The 20,841-nt window shown below is 45.1% G+C and overlaps 1 protein-coding gene across 7 annotated transcripts in view; it reads right to left on the reverse strand.

Moving 5' to 3' along the window:
- Positions 1-491: 491 nt before the first annotated feature.
- The window catches only part of flncb (filamin C, gamma b (actin binding protein 280)), a 39,131-nt gene continuing 18,781 nt past the window's right edge, over positions 492-20,841 (reverse strand). For 2 of the 7 annotated variants that reach the window (XM_076111229.1, XM_076111228.1), the window contains 32 exons: positions 20,607-20,767; positions 20,432-20,522; positions 19,949-20,118; positions 19,739-19,856; positions 19,128-19,390; positions 18,306-18,903; positions 17,465-17,638; positions 16,102-16,264; positions 15,853-16,013; positions 15,603-15,770; positions 14,439-14,562; positions 14,206-14,362; positions 12,390-12,579; positions 12,279-12,302; positions 11,625-11,872; positions 10,329-10,428; positions 9,973-10,113; positions 9,647-9,775; positions 9,183-9,356; positions 8,803-8,964; positions 7,928-8,131; positions 7,140-7,292; positions 6,510-6,632; positions 6,160-6,411; positions 5,726-5,995; positions 5,447-5,584; positions 4,820-4,935; positions 4,312-4,444; positions 2,008-2,184; positions 1,703-1,921; positions 771-977; positions 492-679 (listed from right to left, as the gene is read on the reverse strand). In XM_076111229.1, coding sequence (XP_075967344.1) covers positions 492-679; positions 771-977; positions 1,703-1,921; positions 2,008-2,184; positions 4,312-4,444; positions 4,820-4,935; positions 5,447-5,584; positions 5,726-5,995; positions 6,160-6,411; positions 6,510-6,632; positions 7,140-7,292; positions 7,928-8,131; positions 8,803-8,964; positions 9,183-9,356; positions 9,647-9,775; positions 9,973-10,113; positions 10,329-10,428; positions 11,625-11,872; positions 12,279-12,302; positions 12,390-12,579; positions 14,206-14,362; positions 14,439-14,562; positions 15,603-15,770; positions 15,853-16,013; positions 16,102-16,264; positions 17,465-17,638; positions 18,306-18,903; positions 19,128-19,390; positions 19,739-19,856; positions 19,949-20,118; positions 20,432-20,522; positions 20,607-20,767 — 5,696 coding nt within the window. Of the gene's footprint in view, positions 680-770; positions 978-1,702; positions 1,922-2,007; positions 2,185-4,311; positions 4,445-4,819; positions 4,936-5,446; positions 5,585-5,725; positions 5,996-6,159; positions 6,412-6,483; positions 6,633-7,139; positions 7,293-7,927; positions 8,132-8,802; positions 8,965-9,182; positions 9,357-9,646; positions 9,776-9,972; positions 10,114-10,328; positions 10,429-11,178; positions 11,272-11,585; positions 11,873-12,278; positions 12,303-12,389; positions 12,580-14,205; positions 14,363-14,438; positions 14,563-15,602; positions 15,771-15,852; positions 16,014-16,101; positions 16,265-17,464; positions 17,639-18,305; positions 18,904-19,127; positions 19,391-19,738; positions 19,857-19,948; positions 20,119-20,431; positions 20,523-20,606; positions 20,768-20,841 lie in introns of all 7 variants that reach the window. The other 5 variants (XM_076111227.1, XM_076111230.1, XM_076111232.1 and 2 more) reach the window with 5 other exon arrangements.

Below are 20,841 nucleotides of genomic sequence, written 5' to 3' on the forward strand. Positions count from 1 at the left end.
TAGATTTTTAATCTCTTGAAGTCCTGAAGGTGATTTATTTTGAAAATATGCAAAAACAAGATCCATCGTCTGTCATTTTAACTGAATATCTTAATTTAACTGAGTAGAGTCTCATGCTAACAAGCTAATATCTCGAGGCGGTTCTAAGCTCCGGCTGCATAGGTTGTGTTCATGTTCAACATGTTACCTTCTCTATAACAGAGGAAACATCACTGAGTCCTACGACTGAAGCTGTTTGTGCAAAATGTTTTTTAATTCAATTTATTTTACTATACAGGTACACTTCGACACGTCCCAGGATCGAACCGTTGACCTTGCAGTTACCAGACAACCCTCTTAACCCAGTGAGCCACGGTCGCCCCAAAATGTTGAAGGAGAACGAAGGAGATCTTTTGGAAACAAAAGTCTGAGCGTCTTCAGGATGAGGAGGAGGATGAGGAGGATGAGGATGATGATGAGGGACGGACTTAGAAGTGAAGAGAGTTCAGTCTTTAAGGGACGGTGAAGTGGAAAGGACTTCCGGGGATGTTGTCGTCCCCCCACTTGACGATGAGGATGTAGCTACCTTGCTCCTTGACGGTGTAGTTGACGTTGTACATCCTGTTGCCCATGTGTTTGACGTAGACCTCCTCGCAGGGCGTCTTCGGCCCGTGGACGCCCACCATCAACATGTTGGTGCCTGCAGAGTCGAGACCAGAGACAACGGGGGACATTTTATTATCAGGGCGAAGATGGAGATCAGATCCGAACCTCTGTTCTTTGTTCCTCACCTGCTTGGCTGCAGTCGACCGTGAACGCGTTCTTCTGGCCCACGAAGGCCTTGGACAGACCAGAACCTCTGGAGACCACTTTACTGGCGTCCGAGGAGAACTTGGGTAAGGAGCCGTAGGCCCCGCCCATCGCCGACGTCTTGGAGACGGTTTCTACGAGAACAGAGGACATCTCGTGCAGACTGTGTCCGCCGGACAGACGAGGCCCTGCAGACATATTCAAAGACACATCAGGAAACCTCGATCAAATACACTGAAGCTCGCTATAAAGACTGTCGCTGACGTTCTCTGACAACAAACTCTGCTTGTTTTGGTCTGCATCTGGTCTGGAGTTGGACCACGAAGAGTTAAACCCGTTCCTTTAACCGGTCCAACAGCCACAATACCACAAGTTCACATTCAGATCGGCAGAGCGGACTTCCTTTAGACTAAATGAACACATTCTAACATTCATGGGACAGCTGCTGGTCATGACACCTGAGTATAAAATCCATGAGACATGCTGACTTTCAACACAGCATCATCATAAGACACCAGTCTTCCGATGGATGCCAACTTTCCATTTGTCAGCTCTGTCCTTTCGATTCGCCCTAATATACTGTTGGAGGTGTTATTGTAAAGTGTTGAGGAGCCGGACGCTGAAGCAAATAACAAAGTTTTTGTCCTCAAACAACAATTGCAACAGTGAATATCCAAACTGTCTCAGGAGGCAACTTCAGTATTTGTCAGTGGACCCAGCGAGTCCGCTGTCAGAAGGAGGCAGCGGACTCGGTCGTTCTGGACGATGCTTCATTTTATGGCGAGTAAGGACTGTACCGTTCGGTAGAGAAGGTCTGGGTCTGTTTGAGTGACGCCCTTTAGTACCAATACTCAACGAACTACTGAGTACTGGCGGAAGTCAAGCACTATACCAGCCAGCTCCTTTGACCCACCTGAGACTTTGGCCTTGAAGGGACTCCCTACGATGTGCTGGGGTCCTCCATACTTGATGGAGATCAGGTAGCTCCCAGGAGCCATGGGTGTGTAGGAGACCTTGTAGCCCTCTGGACTCTCCTGACAGTCCATCTTGACCTTGGACGGTCCGTCAATGGTCACAGCCAGAGCTCCTGATCCGGCGTTACAAATGTTCACACTGAACTCTGACACCACACCTGAAGGAGGACAACGGCAGGACGGACACCTGTTAAAATCTGTCTTCATTGAGGTGGTTTTATGGTGTCTATTGTTTTGTGTATACCTGTGGTTCCTCCCTCCAGTCCCGGTCCGAAGGCCGACACCATGCCGGGATCTCCCACCTGTCCTGGTTCTCCCACTCGGATCTTGAAGGGACTGCCGGGGACGTGGCTGCCGTTGAAACGAACGTCGATAGAATGAACTCCGTTTTCTCTCGGGATGAACCTGATGGCATGCTGGTCTGTGGGGACATGCGGGTTTTAAATGACAAACGTATCAGTGTAATGTGTTGGAGTAGAAGTTGTGATCTTTGTTCTGTCCTGATTTAGCTGAAGCAGCTACATAGAGTCGGGTGTCATCTGCATAGCGATGAACATGATTATTGGGGACAATGACATGAAGAGGGAACAGAACAGATTACATGAAACAGAATTACATAATTAGGATACAAGAAAAGGTAACTATATTCTGTTACAGCTAGCCCTTACATACTGTTTATATTTGATACCTTCACAGTATGGTCCGGGTCAATTTTGACCCGGACCAAGAATTACCTCATAGTAAGTGTCTATACCAAATTTTAAACTACAGGTCTATTTAGAATGTCTAAAATAGCTTATGGCTCATTAATAAATGTATGATTAATCCTTAATAAATGTTTCAGAGAGCAGGGAGAGTGTATTTTTTAAATTTTACAACATTCGTTTTTGGAGAAAAACATCTACTATTACACATTATCATGTCCTGTTTTACATAAGACATAAAAACATAAAAGCCATAATGACTTAAATATATTGTATTGAATTTGAAAATGGTATGAACATTCTGGAACTGTTAGAATTTATAATATAACCATGTTTAATCATTGCAACCATTAAACGCTGTCCTCACTGTTATATCATAAGAAACTATAATTATCAATATTAATTCAACATTTACCACTTAACACAAAACATTATATAATAAAATGCTTATTATGAACTAGTCTCTGCATTCAAAGCAGTGGTAGGAGACTTTACGTGTGTGGAACTTGCACATGTGTTTCCCACATTTGCAGCAGGTTGTCCCTGTTTCGTAGTCCTTCTTTGCAGGGCAGAAGTTGCATCTCCTTCTCTTCTGTCCCATTGTGTTGGCTTCTTGATCAGGGCCAGGCTCAGATTGCTGCACTGCCCTTACCAATGCTGCTGAAGCTGCTGTGTGGGGAAGGTGTTGTCGCTTTTGCATGTAAGGAGTCACAAGGGCCTTTCCAAGCTGGAACGTTTACAAAATGTCAGATGCATGGGAGGTGGCCAGTCTTGTGGGTCCTGGAGTCATTCGAATGACATTTCCCACTGCCATCCTGCCTGCAACTTGATGTGGAAGTGAAGACCAACAGATAGCACTGTTTTTTTCCACATTGTCTTCCTGCTTTGACACATCCTCCAAATCACTGTCGACCTCCTCATCTTGGGAGAACAGATCAAGGGCCTGTTGCACACTAAATCTTGCTGCCATGATGTCAGTCACTGAAAGGGCAGCTCAGGTACCTTTGTAATGTTATGACCCCTCCCCACCACCACCCTCCCAACCCAAATTGATTCAAATTTGTTACTTTGTAGATTATTTGATAATATTGCAGGTGCTTGTGCTTGCAGGTGCAGATCTTGTGTCTGTGACAAGGCACCCTCTGACCTGTGGATGACCTCTGTTCCCTTTGTGCACCATATATGATCACTCCTGTGTTGTTTTACTATTTCACTGTTTCGAGGCTCCCTTGAACTCTGTCACCACTGTCCCATAAAAAATACACACAGACATGGCCTGTACAGTTTCAAGATTCCCTAAAACCACCATTTTCCTTGATTTACCCACACTGGTAGATCTAAAATCATCTCAATAGATATGGGTCAAATTTGACCCGAAACAGCCTCAGTGTAAAAAAAATTGTAGCACCTGTACAAAAGTATACAATTTTAAAATATTTTAATTTTTGTGTATTTTGGGTCACTTTAGGAAAAGTCATCAAATTTCTAAAAGAATGACGTTTAGGGTATTTTTACTGCTGTCAAATGTCAAAACGGGTCAAATTTGACCCTAACAGTATGTAAGGGCTAGAGAATAAAAGACCTCATGACAGTACCTAGATGTACTACCTCATGCACATATATGTACACAACACCAGTCTCAATAATCTCTGACGTTCACTTAATATGTAAAGCAGAAAAGAGGAACAAAAGTCATCACTTTCTAGGTCATCAACATGCAAGTATCTGAGCATCTATAAAGACACCAACTCTGACGATGCAACGATATTTCCTTTGACTAACGCGACCCTTTGTATTGCTGCTGTGTTCTTACATAGAAGAATGTCAGTAATAAAGTGTCTTACCGCTCTCCAGCTCGGTGATGGAACACTCCTCTACGGCTCCGGAGGGAGTGTGGATCTTAGCATCGATCAGCCCTCTGGCTCCGTTGAGCTGGACAGCAAACGAGGCCTCCTGCCCGACTTTCAGACCCGTCTCCTGATGGACAACAGAGAAGGTTTACTGAGCACTGGTAAAGTCAACACCATGTGTTATGTTTAGATCATACATACAATTAACTAATAAGATTCATTTAACTCCATGATTTTACAGCCAAGAACAAGTTGTTTGAATGAAATTTTTGACTTTTCATCTGAAATAACTTTTCTCAAGTCTGAACTAGAAGATTTCTTGGCGTTTTACTGATTAAACTAAATTTAAAGCTTTAAGCGTATTTGAGGGCAACAGGAAGGTAGCACAGATACATTTACACACAAACACAGAAATACACAATAATAATAAAGGTATTCATAGAAGATCAAAACTCTTTATATGTCGGTTTTGTTGAACTCGATGAAGACGGCGTGTTCTCACCTGCAGGCTGGTGATGGAGAGGCGGCGGGCGTCGTCGGACAGAGTGGCGACGGGGACGATGAACGGAGAGTCGGGGACGTGTTCGTCGTTGAACTTGATGGAAACCTCATAGTCCCCTGGAGAGAAAGAGAGCTTTTAATATCACTAGTAGATCATGCTCACACCTCTCTAACAGATAGCTTAGCATAACTGTGGTGTTCACCAGGGAACCTTTTTGGGCCTGCGATTGTTTTCAATACACTGGCAAAATGTTACGCATCCCCCTTTTTTCACAACCAATGGAAGAGATTCCCAAACCACAAAAATATCAACCAGTTAATTAAAGAAAACACAAATCCAATAAATAAGCAACAACTAGGATGTGATTAGTTGTGATGTATCTATAAAGATGTCAGAGTTTCAGTCTTCACAGCAGTGAAGGAGCTTCAACTCATCTCTATCAACTGCTGTAGAGAGCTGGGTGTCGTCTACATAGTGATGAATATTAGCATTGATTTTATGGATAGCTCTTAACGATGACATCATATGAAAGGTGGTGGTACCAGAACTGAGCCTTGTGGTACTCCACAATATTCACTATTAATACATGCATCAGGGATTAAATGTGATCTAGAGTCTGAGTCTCACCAGGCTCCTGGACCACGTAGACGACTCCACAGGATCCGTCCTTCCGGTCTTCAAACGTGATCTCGGCCTTACTGGGTCCCTCTACGGCGATGGACAGACCTCCTGCTCCGGCCTCTCTGGTCCAGATACTGAACTCAGCTGACAAACAAACAGGAAACAAACAAACGGTATCAACAAAATATGAAAGTTTACCGTATGTTTCACATCACAAATAGTTAACAATCAATGTTAAAAACTCTGAAATATTAATGAGGACGTCATCTTTGGATCTAAACCCACCTGGGATCCCGGCCACTCCTCGGTCCAGCCCGGTGCCTCCTGCTCGGACCTTGTGGGCCCCTCCCTCCCCCAGGGGCCCCACAGTGAACTGGAAGGGGCTCCCAGGAACATGCTGGCCTCGGTACTTAACGTTCACCGTGTGAGCTCCCATCTCCTGAGGGACGAACCGGACGCTGTAGGAGCTGTTCTCTCCTTTAATGATCTCAGCCTCCTCCGTCTGGCCTCCTGGACTCAGAACCTGAGCCTCCATCTCCTGGTTACCCGTCTCACCTGAGCAGTTTGAGTTATTGTTTTTGTTATTATAAATGTATGATTTCATCCTGAAACGGTTCCATTGTTCATATTGAATAACCGTTTCCTGATGAACGAAGTTAGACATTCTGAACACACACTCTGGTTCACACACACACACACACACACACACACACACACACCGTCCTGCAGCGGTGGCGGTGGCGGTCTGGTCCCGCTGAACCCGCTCAGACTCTCCCGTCCCAGGAAATCCCCGAACACGTCCCTGAAGGGGTCCCCCACCTGGGTGCTCTCCTCCACACGGACCTCCCTCTTAGTCTCTCCGGCTTGGGTCTTACTGATCTCCGTCCGCTCTGTCCGGGTGTAGGTGTGGCTGCTGCGGGTGAAGGTCCGGGTCAGGCGCTCCTGAGCCGAGACCATGTGGAACCAGTTCCCTGAAAGCAGCGGGGAGGAGGAAAGAGGAAACGAGGGAGGTGAAGAGGAGGGAGCAGAGAGGACAGGAGGACACAGGTGGAGGAGACGGGTGTCTCACCTGGTATCTTGAGGTTGAGGTCACAGGTGCTGCCGACTGTAGCGATGGACGGAGCCTGACGCCTCCTGGTGATGCTCTCCTTCATCCGGCCTTCACCCAACACCTTCACCGTGAACGGACTTCCTGTTGACACCAAGATATTACGATTTAAACACAAGGTTTGTTTATCTACAACCTCTATAGATAACCCATCAAAAGATCATTAATATACTCAACAATGCTCCTCCCACATTTACACAGTTAGCTGAATATAATGATAATAATAATAATAACAATATTAATCATAATAATAATAATAACCAGAATACTAACAATAACAATAATAATAATAAAAAACATTTGAAGACGTTACTTTGAACTTTATTCTTTATACAACAGAAATAATAAAACTTTTTGTAACATTTTTATATTTTCATTGATGGAAATGAACCGACTACAATTATTTACTGTAGTATTTCTGTTCTTTGCTTCTTTATACTTCTACTCATCAGAGTATCATTTATTAGAAATATAATAAATACATAAATGGACTCTAAGCCTCTGTTTCCTGGTTTTCATAGAAATGAAATGAAACCACCTGGAAGATGTCGATCAAAAACCAGAGAGCATGATGGTCCACGTAGTTCCTACCTGGGATGTGTTGGTCGGCGAACTTGATGTTGATGATGTAATTTCCAGGTTCGGTTGGACAGTAGGTGACTTTACAGGTCCCGTCCTCCACGTCCTCACAGTTAATGTCCACTTTACTGGGACCCTCGATGGACAAACCCAGACCTCCGTAACCTGAGAGGACAAAATAACAGATGAACTACAGACACCTGTCATCCAATCAAAACTACAGACACCTGTCATCCAATCAAAACTACAGACACCTGTCATCCAATCAAAACTACAGACATCTGTCATCCAATCAAAACGACAGACACATGTCATCCAATCAAAACGACAGACACCTGTCATCCAATCAAAGCTACAGACACCTGTCATCCAATCAAAACTACAAACACCTGTCATCCAATCAAAGCTACAGACACATGTCATCCAATCAAAACTACAGACACCTGTCATCCAATCAAAGCTACAGACACCTGTCATCCAATCAAAACTACAGACACCTGTCATCCAAACAAAGCTACAGACACCTGTCATCCAATCAAAGCTACAGACACCTGTCATCCAATCAAAACTACAGACATCTGTCATCCAATCAAAACTACAGACACATGTCATCCAATCAAAACTACAGACACCTGTCATCCAATCAAAGCTACAGACACCTGTCATCCAATCAAAACTACAGACATCTGTCATCCAATCAAAACTGCAGACACATGTCATCCAATCAAAACTACAGACACCTGTCATCCAATCAAAACTACACATTTATTCTGACTTATTGTAAGTTTTTTTGACGGTACCTGCGTTCCTGGTGTCCACGATGAACTCGGCCACCTCCAAGGTGTGGCCTTCCACCAGACCCTGACCGTAGACCTTCACCTTACTGGCGTCTCCGATCTCCGACTGACCCACCATGATCTTAAAGGGGCTGTTGGTCACGTGTTTCCCGCTCTTCTTCACGCTCACCACGTGTTCGCCTACTTCCTTTGGCGTGAATGAGATCCCTGCAGACGAGAGGAGCGAGGTCAGAACGCTGGAAACTATTTTGTTTATGTGTCTGATTGTTTGTCTGATTGTTTGTCTGATTGCTTGTCTGATTGTTTGTCTGATTGTGTGTCTGATTGTGTGTCTGATTGTTTGTCTGATTGTTTGTCTGATTGTGTGTCTGATTGTTTCTCTGATTGTGTGTCTGATTGTTTGTCTGATTGTGTGTCTGATTGGTTGTCTGATTGTGTGTCTGATTGTTTGTCTGATTGTTTGTCTGATTGTCTGATTGTGTGTCTGATTGTTTGTCTGAGTGTTTGTCTGATTGTTTGTCTGATTGTGTGTCTGATTGTTTGTCTGATTGTTTGTTTGACGGCTGCAGGTTTTTCTTCAAAGTGTTCTTACGATTTCCTTCAATAGAGCAGCACTGCCATGAGTAGGATTACGTCGTTGTTTTACGAGTCACAAGTCAAATCCAAGTCCTAAATAAGTCCTTCGTATCGCTTTATTTTAGTGATAGCCACCGCTAACGCTAACGTTAGTTATTTCTGGTTGTAAATGTCAAAAACAAAACATTTGTGTTGTATTTTTGCCTCATTTCATGTTAGCTGATGCTATTTTCAGAGAACATTAACCTCTCATAATGTGGAACGTCTTTCTGTGTGAAATGTGAACCTTTCCAATAACTGACCGATGTGTCTGTTGGGAAGCCTCTTCAGCAGACACGGCTCCTCGTTTCCAGACGGCGCCCTGATGCTCGCCGTCAGGCTGCTCAGGTCCGTCTCCGTGATCTTCAAGGAAACATCTGTTGCCGTGCCGACGTTAAGCTGAGACATCCTCATGGATTCGTCACCTGGAGATCAACCAAGTGTTACCTCATACGGCTATCGATAGCGACTTACAGATGTTTATTTGAATGAAAATCTTTGAGTGAACTGGTTAGATGAAGAGCTAGAGAGGATTGTGATATAATGTAGGATGTGTGCATAACTAAGCTAAAGGTAGAATAAAAACCGCTGACACGTCCGTGCGTTCGTCCGGCTCTAGAGAAACACGGTAGAGGTTCAGTACCGGTGATCTTGGCGGTGAACGGGCTGCCAGGGATGTGCTTGTCATCGAACTTGACGATGATGTTATAGTCTCCGGATACGGTGGGCAGGTAGGACACGGTGCAGGTCCCGTCTTTGTTGTCTTTACAGCTGATCTCTGCTTTAGACGGACCCTCCACAGCCAGAGACAGACCACCTGCAGAGAGAGACAAAACCAATAGAGTCCTGTCATGTTTCAAAATAAAAGTCTTGGAGGTAGCTTAACATTGATCAAAAACTCCAAAGTAGATGTGACTGGAATTTGTTTTACTGTAAAAGGCATGTATAAAATTTAGAACTGAAAATTATGTGAAAATGAATATCTCTGAAGACAAAATACCTCCTGCAAATGTTTCAAAATAAAGGTCTACATCTTCTGGTGACTTCACGAGAGCTACAGTTACGTACAAATACCCAAAACTTATTGGTGTGTGATGGTACTGATACCTTCTCCAGCGTCTTTAGTGACGATGGTGAAGGTGGCCGGTCGGTTCACGGTGCCATGACTCAGACCGGGACCGTACGCCGTCACATGACCGCTGTCAACGGCGTCCACGTAGAACTGGAGTGGACTTCCTGTCAAGAGAAAACACAAGAGGATTACAAACATGGCGGTTTGATAAAAGTGCAGAAAGAGTCCAGAACCAGGTCTTATTCATCCTAAAGTCAAGCTGTTTGCTGACGATACTCTACTCTCTGTTCCCAAAGACTGAGACCTCTGGTTGAAATAATCCTTAAAATCCTTTAAGAGTAAATATGTGTCGGGGGGTCACCTGGGATGTGGTTCCCTTCGTATTTGATGTCCATCTCGTGCAGGCCTCGTTCTGTCGGGGAGTATTTCACGGTGACGGTGCCGTCCTTGTTGTCGGTGATGTGAGGACACGCGGTCCGACCAGACGGCATTCGCACTTCACCTTCAGTAGGAAGTCAGACAGGAAGTCAAACAGGAAGTCAAACAGGAAGTCAGGATGGACTATCATGTTGTCTGTTTTGGATCCAGACATCAAACTAAAATATAGAACACCACCACACTGATCCTTTAAAATCTAAAAACAACTAAACTTAATACATATAGATTATTTCAACAAGCAGAACAGATATTCTTTACATCAAATGTTCACGCTCTCACCGGTGATTTCTCCTTTCTGCACCGTGAAGGGAATGACCAGACTGAAGGGGCGGAGCACCGGATCCATCCCGTCCACGGAGCTGATGGGATCATCGGTGGCCTAAACCAGAGCCAGAGGGAGGAGTGTTAGTGTCACCATACTGGGAACTCTGGGATGTGGTCCAGAGAGAGATGGGGGAGGGGGAGGAGGAAGAGGAGGAGGAAGCACAGCAGGACGGTAGAGAGCGAGAGCGAGAGCATCACAGATTTAAACTGGTCTAAAACCAGTCAGACAAAACTTCCTTTTTAACTGGTTAATGGTGCAAGTAGAGTCTGAGCTGAGCTGGTACATAAACACATGTTTACTGTTGTACATAGTCCCAAACTAATCTAAACTAAACATAATAAAGAATACTACTGAAATAATAATCAACAAAAACAATAAACCAAACATAATAAGAATAAATGAATCAATTCAATTATATTAAATTGATATAAAACAAAAGTATATCAATTAAAAAAATAATTTTAAGAAATATTAAATAAAAAATATAAATACAAATGATAGAATAAACTAATACAATCAAAATAAACTAAAAACAACATATCTAATGAATAAATAAATAATAAGAACAGTTCAATATATAGTGAATAAGTCTTCACTAGTACTGATCTGAAGTCTGTTAGTCGGATGGTAGAAGATTAAAACATGCAGCAGCCAAAGTGAATCTGGGTCGTTATTGATCTGAATCAGCTCAGTGATGCAGCCAGTGAAGAGGACAGTTGGTGGTACAAATATAAATATATATATATATATATACTGTATACTGTACATATATATATAAATATAAATATAGTGTAGATGTAATACCCAGTGAGGGGAGAAGCCCACATAGGGAGTGAAGGGCTGCTGTAACTGAAGCTGATCACATGGCTCCTCTATTACTGGGACGGTATCACTCACCTAACAGGGAACAAGGTAGAGCCTTTAGGGAACACACACACACCCACACACACACACACACACACACACACACACACACATGCACATGCGCACACACACACACACACACACACACACACATGCACAAACACAAGTGAATATTAATGATGCAGTGGTACCTGAACTTTTTACACAACCTTTTTCTACAACCAGGTCCAGGTTCCTGGTTCCTGGTTCCTGGACTGGTCCCCTAAAGAGAACCTTTTTCTACAACGGAATAAATGATCTTCAGAGTCCTGAAGAGGTCTACTGGTCCCGGTAGAAAGCTCAGGAACCACTGATCTGGCCTCGAGGTGCTCGGCGGACTCACTCACCACCACGTGGAACGGGCTGTTGGGAATGTTCTCCCCCCCGAACCGGATGGTGATGACGTACTTCCCGGGTTCTGGAGCCGTGTAGTAGATATCGAAGGTCCCGTCGGCGTTCTCCACCACGTCCACGTCCAGCTCCGCCCCGTCGGGTGTCGACACCTTACAGGTGACTTTACCTTTCCCAGCAGCCTTTGCGTCCACGGTGATGACCGTCTCCTCTCCGATCTGGATGGTCGGGCCGATACCTGATCCTGACAAGAGGGACGACCAATCAGGAGGCGAGTCGCAGGGAATCATCTGAACTGTGAGAATGTACGCTGAGCTGCTGCATGAAGAGGTGTTTATACTGTACACAGTGATTAACATAAAGAAATATAAGCAACAAATAAACCAATAAAATAAAGCTAAACTAAAATAATTAACAAAACAAATGTAAAATAAAATAAATAAAAATAAAACAAGATTAAATAAAGGAAAGTAAAATAAAATTAAACAAAACTAAAAATAAATATAAATTAAAAACGAATAAAATCATGAACTAAACACACGAATAATAGCAAAAATAAGAAAATTTGACATTAAAATGGACTAAATAGAATTTGATTGTTGATAAAAGACATTTTAATTCACTCTTCAGACCAGTTTAGAGTAACTCACCCAGTCCGTGTCCTCCGATCGACACTGTAAGAGAAACAAACAACACTCAGCTACCTTCAGCTGAAACACCATCTGATTGGCTGCCACAGTAAGAGGTGGGCGGGGCCTGACCTGTGACCAGACACTTGCTGGCGTCCCCGGCAGGCAGCGCGTGGATGCAGTACGGAGAGTACGGGATCTCGTCTCCTCCGTACTTGATGGTGATGGTGTAGCGTCCCGTCATGTCGGGGACGTAGGACACCGTGTACGTCCCGTCTCGGTTGTCCCGGATGTTCGCCTTCTTGGGTTTCCCCTCCGGATCCTGGAGACACAGTAAATATATACTAAAGTACTCTGAAGTACTACAAACTCAGTACTGTCCATCAGTGGTCTCCTACAGCAACGTGAGACATCGCGAGAGACGGACGAAATAATCTAAGGAAGGAAGAGGAAGAGGAGGAGGAGGAGGAAGAGGAGGAGAAGGAGGAAGAGGAGAAGGAAGAGGAGGAGAAGGAGGAAGAGGAGGAGGAGGAGGAAGAGAAAGAGAAGAAATAGGAAGAGGAGGAGAAGAAGGAAGAGGAAGAGGAGGATGAGAAAAGGAGGAAGAGGAGGAGAAGGAAGAGGAAGAGGAAGAAGAATAGGAGGAGGAAGAGGAAGAAGAATAGGAGGAGGAGGAGGAGGAGGAGGAAGAGAAGGAAGAGGAAGAGGAGGAGAAGGAGGAGAAGGAGGAAGAGGAGGAGGAGAAGGAGGAAGAGGAGGAGGAGAAGTAGGAAGAGGACGAGGAGGAAGAGAAGGAGAAGAAATAGGAAGAGGAGGAGAAGGACGAGGAGGAAGAGAAGGAGAAGAAATAGGAAGAGGAGGAGAAGGAGGAAGAGGAAGAGGAGGAGGAAGAGAAAGAAGAGGAAGAGGAGGAGGAGGAGGAGAAAAGGAGGAAGAGGGGGAGGAGCAGGAGGAAGAGGAGTTTACTCCGGTTAGTGGAGAACTATAAACCACATCAGTCTGTTAACTGATCTGGGGGGGGGAATGTATCACCTGATATTAAATGTACTTAGTTACTTTCAGATACACAACATCTTTATTTATGTGTACAATAATACGTTTGTTTTAATAGAACATTTGTGTTACTTTGATTCTTCTTTATACACTACAAATGTAAAAGAATTACAGATATTTCATATTCATAGATATATTTGCATTTATGTTATTAATATATAGATAATATGAAATATCACAGACCTATTATAAGGAGCTGATGAGGATCATGAGACGGTCAAAAGCTCCAGAACTACTAAATGTTTCACTTCATGTATTACATGTATTACTCTGTGGCTCACTGGTGTCTGATGATTCCCTCTTAAATAAAATCACTTCTAATCAGAGTGAGAGCAGGAGAGGATCGTTGGTTTTAGGCAGCAAGGAAGCAGAATAAGGGAGTAGGGGAGGAAGGGAGGAGGGGAGACGAGGTGATGGAGGGAGGAGGTCTTACACAGCCTCTCTTATGAATACTGAAGGGGATGGTTCTCTTTACTATGTGAGTCTCCCACACCCTCCTGCCCCAGTCCTCCAAAAACACTGAGGCCTCCCGGCTGGACCCGTCCGGACCCTACAAGCCCCGGGGATAGGAAGTCACAATCAGGGGTTAAGACAGTCAGTGAGACAACAACAGTTCAGAGTCTCCTCATATATTCAGTCCTCAGATAACTGGATCCTGGTTGTTTGTTGGGCTGAAGCTTGAGATCCCAAACAGACAACACCGTGGTTCTGTTTATAGTTCTAAACATGCTCAGTAGACCACTACGCTACGATGGAGGTCCCAACAAGTTCGTGCCCCCTATGATGAAGGAATTTATGCCATGAGGACCAAATCAGACACTGGCAGACCCTAGTGGACCATAGAGGACGGTGTGACCCTGATGTTCCTAAAGCAGGACTGGACTCTGGGACTGACCAGGATCTGAACGGTGAGCAGTCCCTCTCCGGCATCTCTGGCATCGATGGTGAACTCCACCGGCAGACTGGCTGGAACTCCGGATGCATTCAGACCCGGACCGCTGGCTCGGACTTTACTGGCATCGTGAACCGGTAACGTCTTGATCTTAAAAGGACTGAGAGGAACCGGATTGGAAGGTTAGACCTGAACCAGTACAATCAGGACTTCTTCATATATGTTTCGGTACCGACCTGCGAGGGACCTCCTGGTCAGCGTACTTCACACAGACCGTGTACGGGCCGTCGGCGGCGGGAGTGTAGATGACGGTGTGAGAACCGTCTCCGTTATCGGTGACGCTGATCGGCTCGGTCACACCTGGAGGGGAACCGGAGTTTAAGAATAAGTTCTATACCGTTACAAAGTTACATCACAAAGACCTTTGTGGACCCTAGAAGACCTGTTAGACGTAGAAGAAGAAGAAGAAGAAGAAGAAGAAGAAGAAGAAGAAGAAGAAGAAGAAGAGAGGAAGAAGAAGAACAGGAAGTAGAAGAATAAGAAGGAGAAGGACAGAGAAAGAAGTGGAAGAAGAAGTAGAAGAAGAGGAAGATGAAGAAGAGGAGGAAAAAGAAGAAACAGAAGAAGAATAAAATAAGTTCTATACCTTTTAGACTTTAAGACTGATGGAAAATTAGTCTTCCTCGACTTCTACCAGGGACTTGTTCTGAAGAAGACTTGAGTTCAAACTAACTGAGTTTTGGACTGAAGGGTCTTCAGGCAGACCAAAACCCCAAAACCTGACCAAATCTTGGGTCCACACTGTCTACAACATCTTATTTTCTAACTGGTCTGACTGGACGTCTCTGGATCTCAGGTCATACATCTCATACATAATGTGCATTATAATGTGCAGTCATATTATCATTATGACTGTTGGAGCCATAATGTGGTTTTGTTGTTTTGTTTTGTCTTTGAGGGAAAAACGGGGTGTGTACACATGCAGTTCTGACATTGAACAGTGGGTGGCACATTAACCTAAAAGTGCATATATGTAAGTGTAATGAGAATCAGGTGTGTGTAGACGGGAAGCTAACAGTTTTTGACCGTGTCAAGGTGTCGTGTCAAGGTGCCGTGTCAGCGTAGAGTTTCAAGGTGATATATTATCCTGTCAAGTATCCTGTGGTGTTCTGTTATGGTGTCAATGTGCAAACGGAATAAATGGATCAACGGATCGAAAGAAAGACAGCGCATTGGACAGTGAAATGTTTGTGGAACACGCGTCCGAACAAGTTCTCCCGTTCGCCCCCCAGTGGCTTTAAGATATAAAATGGATATTTGTTAAAGTCACTACAATGACTTTTCCTGAAGGAAAGTCGAGACGAAGAAACTCAGGTATAAGAAGACAAGGACGGTCTCACCTGTGGGCCCGTACAGCTGGATCTCCAGGGGGGCCTCCCCGGCCTTACTGCTGTCCACAGTGAAGGTCTGAGGGACGTGGGCTCGGACTCCACTTCCCAGTCCGGGACCTGAACACTTGACTTTACTGGGATCCACCAGCTCTCGCACTGGGACCCGAAACGGGCTCCCTGCAACACACACAGAGGTTATGAATCATTGCTGGAACCAGACCAGACCAGACCCTCAAAGAGACTTGGTTCAGACCATCACCTGGGATAGGAAGGCCTCCGAAGGTGATGTTGACATCGTACTCTCCAGGAGTAAAGGGGATGTACTCCACGCTGCAGCTGCCATCTTTGTTGTCCTTACAGGACATCTTCGCCTCAGATGGACCCTCAATGGCCAGACCAAGACCTCCGGTGCCAGCACCTCTGAGGGGGAGACGAGGGGGGGAGGTTTAGACTCGGTCTGAGACCTTTAGAGCTGTTTGATTGAGATTAAGAGCTACAGTAAAATCACCTGGTCTCGACGGTGAAGCGGTTCGGTTTGTTAACCAGGCCTTCCTCCAGACCCGGACCGTAGGCTCGGACTCGACTGGGGTCACAACCCTCCGTCACAGACACCCTGAACGGACTCTTCGGCACCGAGACCTCATCAAACAAGACCTCAATCAGATGCAGACCTGCAGACAGACAGACGTTGGTGGGTCGTGTTTTGTTTTATCAGGTCTGTGTCAAACAAAGGGGTCTAAACGAGACCCTTATGGGGCTACTGGTGGGACTTTAGTCCTCCGATAAAAATACAACTTATTACTAAATAACAGATACAAATTGATGACGTTTTAAGTAGGAAAATGGTCTGTTTGACTCTAAATGGACCATAATGTACTAAATGCACATCATGCTGTATTGAAGAAGACTTGAAACTAGAGATTGAGACCATAAACTCATGTTTACAATGTTTACTGAGGTAATAAATCAAGAGAGAAGTAGTCATTTTCTCATAGACTTCTATACAACCAGAGGAGTCGCCCTCTGGTGGACACTAGAGAGAATGCAGGTTTAACACGTGAAGCTTTGAAGAACTTAAAGAACCGGAGGTTGTTTCTTGACTCGTTTTTTTCCGTGCAGGGTTTTGAACCATCAACTGTTCAGCCACAAAAACCTACACGTTCATCAAGTTTATGTGTTTAACAGGAACTGAATATGACTGAGGCCTCCACAGGGAAGAGTATTTCTGTCCCACAATGCACTGGGCTCCAGCATGTCACACATTACTATCAGTGGAAAACCATCTGCTGCAGCTATTAATACCAGCTGCCCCCCCCCCCCCCCCCCCCCACACACACACACAGGCCTATCCACATTCATTAAGTTACACCTTAAATACAGTTTTCTACCTTCGTTAATCTGTTCTCTGTGTTTATGTGAGCATTACTCAAAACTTCTTAATCTTTCTGATTAACAAGAAAACATGTTGGTTTTGAATCGTTGAATTCTTTTCCTTTGCGAGAACCACAGGGTCCTTTAATTCAACATTATAATGTGTTGTTGTGGAAAACAACCCCATAAAACAGCAGCGAAGGACAAGAAGAAGAACAAGAACCCTCCAAAGTGATCTGGTTCTCTCCGGTCCCATCCCCCTAGACTAAAACCCTGTAGAGTCTCTGGGTCCTCGTAGGCCGTGTACTCCACCCTGTAGGTCCCGTCCCCCCTAGACTAAAACCCTGTAGAGTCTCTGGGTCCTCGTAGACCGTGTACTCCACCATGTAGGTCCCGTCCCCCCTTGGCTAAAACCCTGTAGAGTCTGTGGGTCCTCGTAGACCGTGTACTCCACCCTGTAGGTCCCGTCCCCCCTAGACTAAAACCCTGTAGAGTCTCACCGTCCTCGTAGGCCGTGTACTCCACCCTGTAGGTCCCGTCTCCTTTGTCGGTGACATAGGCGTCCGTGTTGACGCCTGACGGGTTGGAGATGACGGCTTTGACGAGACTGCCGCCGCTCTTGCAGTGCGCCCGGGCGTCCACGAGGAAGTGGGTGGTCACTTCCCTCAGGACGCCTGCAGAGGACCAGCAAACAAGAGTGACATTTTAATAATAAACAGCCAAAATATAATGAATTCTTAATTTAATCCAAACATTTGACAGAACCTCTGAGGCCCTTTACTTTGATTATTTTGGTTAAATGTGATTTCAAACGTTGATCACGTAAAGAAGATAAATGTTTAACATGTAGATCCTCTTTAGAGAAACTCTGGTTACTTTATTATAACTGACTGAAGTCCAGTTAATGAACCAGTTAGAGCCTTAAAACTGATCTCAGAACAGCACAGAGCTGTAAAACACATTGATTTAAAATCAAATTGTTTATAACGTTTACTTCAATAACCCAAAATCCATCTAATAAACCCTCACTTATAAATCTAATCAAGAGCTTTAAAAATAATAATTTATCTCCAGCTTCCAAAACAAACTGCTTTATTAAATTAAATTAAATTATATTAAATTAAATTATATTAAATTATATTATATTTAGTTAGTATATTTAACAAGAATGTATATTAATTATTTATTTAAGGGATTGGTATTTTATAGTGAAAGTATGATCTGGTAAATACTTTAAAAAGCAAGTCAAACTAAATCCATCTCATAAAGGACTCTAATAGATTCTGGATTTTATAAAAAATTATACAAACCACTTTGTAACTGAACCTCTTTCACACTCACCTCTGGGTTCCACTCCCGGTCCGTGGACCTTCACCCCGCTGGTGTCCACAGCCGGGTCCACCTGTAGTCCGGTGGGGAACCCGGGTACCGTGAGTCCTCCGTACTTGATGGTGATGGTGTACGTGCCGTGGACCTGTGGGATGTAGGTGATGGAGTATGTCCCGTCGCCGTTCTTCTGGACGTGGACTTCGGCTTTGGCTCCGGACTCCGAGACGATCTCGATGGTGAGCTCGGCCTCTCCGGCTTTGGAGCAGTCCACCGTGAAGGATCCGTCCTCGTTGACCTTCCCTCTCTCCAGGCCCGGCCCGCTGGCCGTCACCTTGTTGGGGTCGAACTCCGCCTGGACCGCGGCCTTGAAGGGGGACCCGGGGATGTGCTGGTCCGCAAACAGGATGTTGATGGCGTACTCGCCAGGCTCCGTGGGCAGGTAGGACACGGAGCAGGATCCGTCACCGTTGTCCTGGCATTCGATCTTTGCCTCGCAGGGTCCCTCCACAGTCAAGCCCAGACCGCCAGTACCGGCTCCCTTTGTGTCGATTGCAAAGGGGGCCAGTTTACCCACAATGCCACCCTGAAGACCTGGACCGTAGGCTCGGACCTGGAGGGTAAACGAGCCAAAGAGATGAGACTAGTTTGGAGCCAGAAACATGGACGGACTTTTGGACTCGGTAGATCCAGTAACCAGTTCACCAAGACCAAGAAAGGTTTCTGAAGACCAAGAGATATTTACCGGGACCCAAACCGGTTTTCTAAGACCAGTATTATATAATGATATTCTATCTCAGCATAATTCTGAAGGACTTTTGTTTCCTGAGGTCTCACCTTCGAGGGGTCCGGCGGCATGATGCCCTCCACGCTGAACGGACTTCCTGGTACGGGATTCCCGTCGTAGCCGATGTCCACTCGGTACTGTCCTTCCTCGTTTGGGATGTACTTCACCACGTGCACCTCGTTGGCCGTGCCGGACTCCATCTTGCAGGGGATCGGTCGGCGTGACGGCGAGGTGATCTTGACCTCCAGTCGTCCCTGACCTCCGGCCTCACGAGTGCTGACGGTGAACTCCTCGTCCTTCCCGACATCCACCTCTTTGATGAGCACACAAACACAGAGAGACGAGATTTTAAAAACAAACAATGTTTCCTTTTCATTTGTCATGTAAGTGAATATTTGGTTCTCAACGTTACCAGATCTGTTGGAAGACCTGATTCCTGACAAACTTCTTGAGGAACTATTTTAACTAAATGTTCAGGATTTAAACTGAAGACGATTCTACCTGATGGTACTAGGGGTGCAACGGATCACAAACCTCACGGTTCGGTTCGGATCACGGTTCTTGAGTCACGGTTCGGATCATTTTTCGGATCAGCAAAGAAAAGAGTTTGAGAAAATGTTCCCCGGTAGTTCCGGTAGAAAGTGCCGACAGACGTACTCACTGTTGTTCAAACCCTGAACCTTGACCTTGTTGAGGTCCAGTGGGGGGGCCACGCTGATGTTGAAGGGGCTCTTGGGGATGGGGTCTCCTCCATGACACACGGTGACGGTCGTGATCCCCTGAGGAGAGATCACACAAAAAGAGACTACACAGTGAGCTCTGGATCGTGGTTCAGCTCACACCAGAACCGATGTGGATCCGTTGGTCTCACCTGCTGGACGGCAGTGTAGCGGACCGTGTACGAGTAGTCGTGGTTGTCGATGATCTCGAAGTCTCGGACCGTGTCGCCTTTGGCCGATCCGGTGAAATGGACCTCGGGTTGGGCTTTACCGGCTCCCTTCGTGTAGATGGTGAAGTGGGTCGGTTTCCCCACTTCAACTCCTACAAGTTACACGTAGAAAGACAAATAAACTGGAGGCTTTTAGAGGGATTTATTGCTACTTTTACTTTGGTAAAGCGTCTAAATATGTAAGTTATTCAAAAGCACATGACACATTATTTTCTGGAGCAAAAACCAACACAAAGACATAGAAACATGAGCACTAATTACTACATTACTGTGGTTTAATCACTTATTCATGGCCTCAAGTGAAGTGATTCCAATAGAAGAACACCTTTTACTGAATCTATAACATGTCTGGAGAGCAGAGCTTTCTTCTCTGCAGGATAAAAATCACACCTGAAGTCGGCTCACCTGTCTTGCTGAGTCCGGGTCCTTCTGCTCTGACTTTAGCTGCATCATGGGAAGGATCCACCTTTATTCTGAAGGGGCTGATGGGGATTTCCTGTTGCAACATTTAAAGGCGAGAGGTTCGTTTCCCTGTGTCTCAGATTAATAAGAAACTTTTTTTTTTTTACCTGTCTCTCACCTGATCGGCGAACAGCACCATGATGGTGTACTGACCGGAACCCGGAGGCGTGTACTTCACCGTGAACGTGTCGTTGTCGTTCTTGATGATGTCGAAGTCGATGTCGGCCTCCGTGGGACCGACCACACCCGGAGCACACTTGATCCCAATGCTGACGTCACCTGAAAGGTAACAAGGCTTATAATAAACCTCACAAAGTAACACCACTAAAGAGGATCAAGGACATGAAACCAGA

Source organism: Anarhichas minor, unplaced genomic scaffold (assembly GCF_050575085.1).
Source record: "Anarhichas minor isolate MPS153535 unplaced genomic scaffold, ASM5057508v1 ptg000044l, whole genome shotgun sequence".
Classification (NCBI taxonomy): domain Eukaryota; kingdom Metazoa; phylum Chordata; class Actinopteri; order Perciformes; family Anarhichadidae; genus Anarhichas; species Anarhichas minor.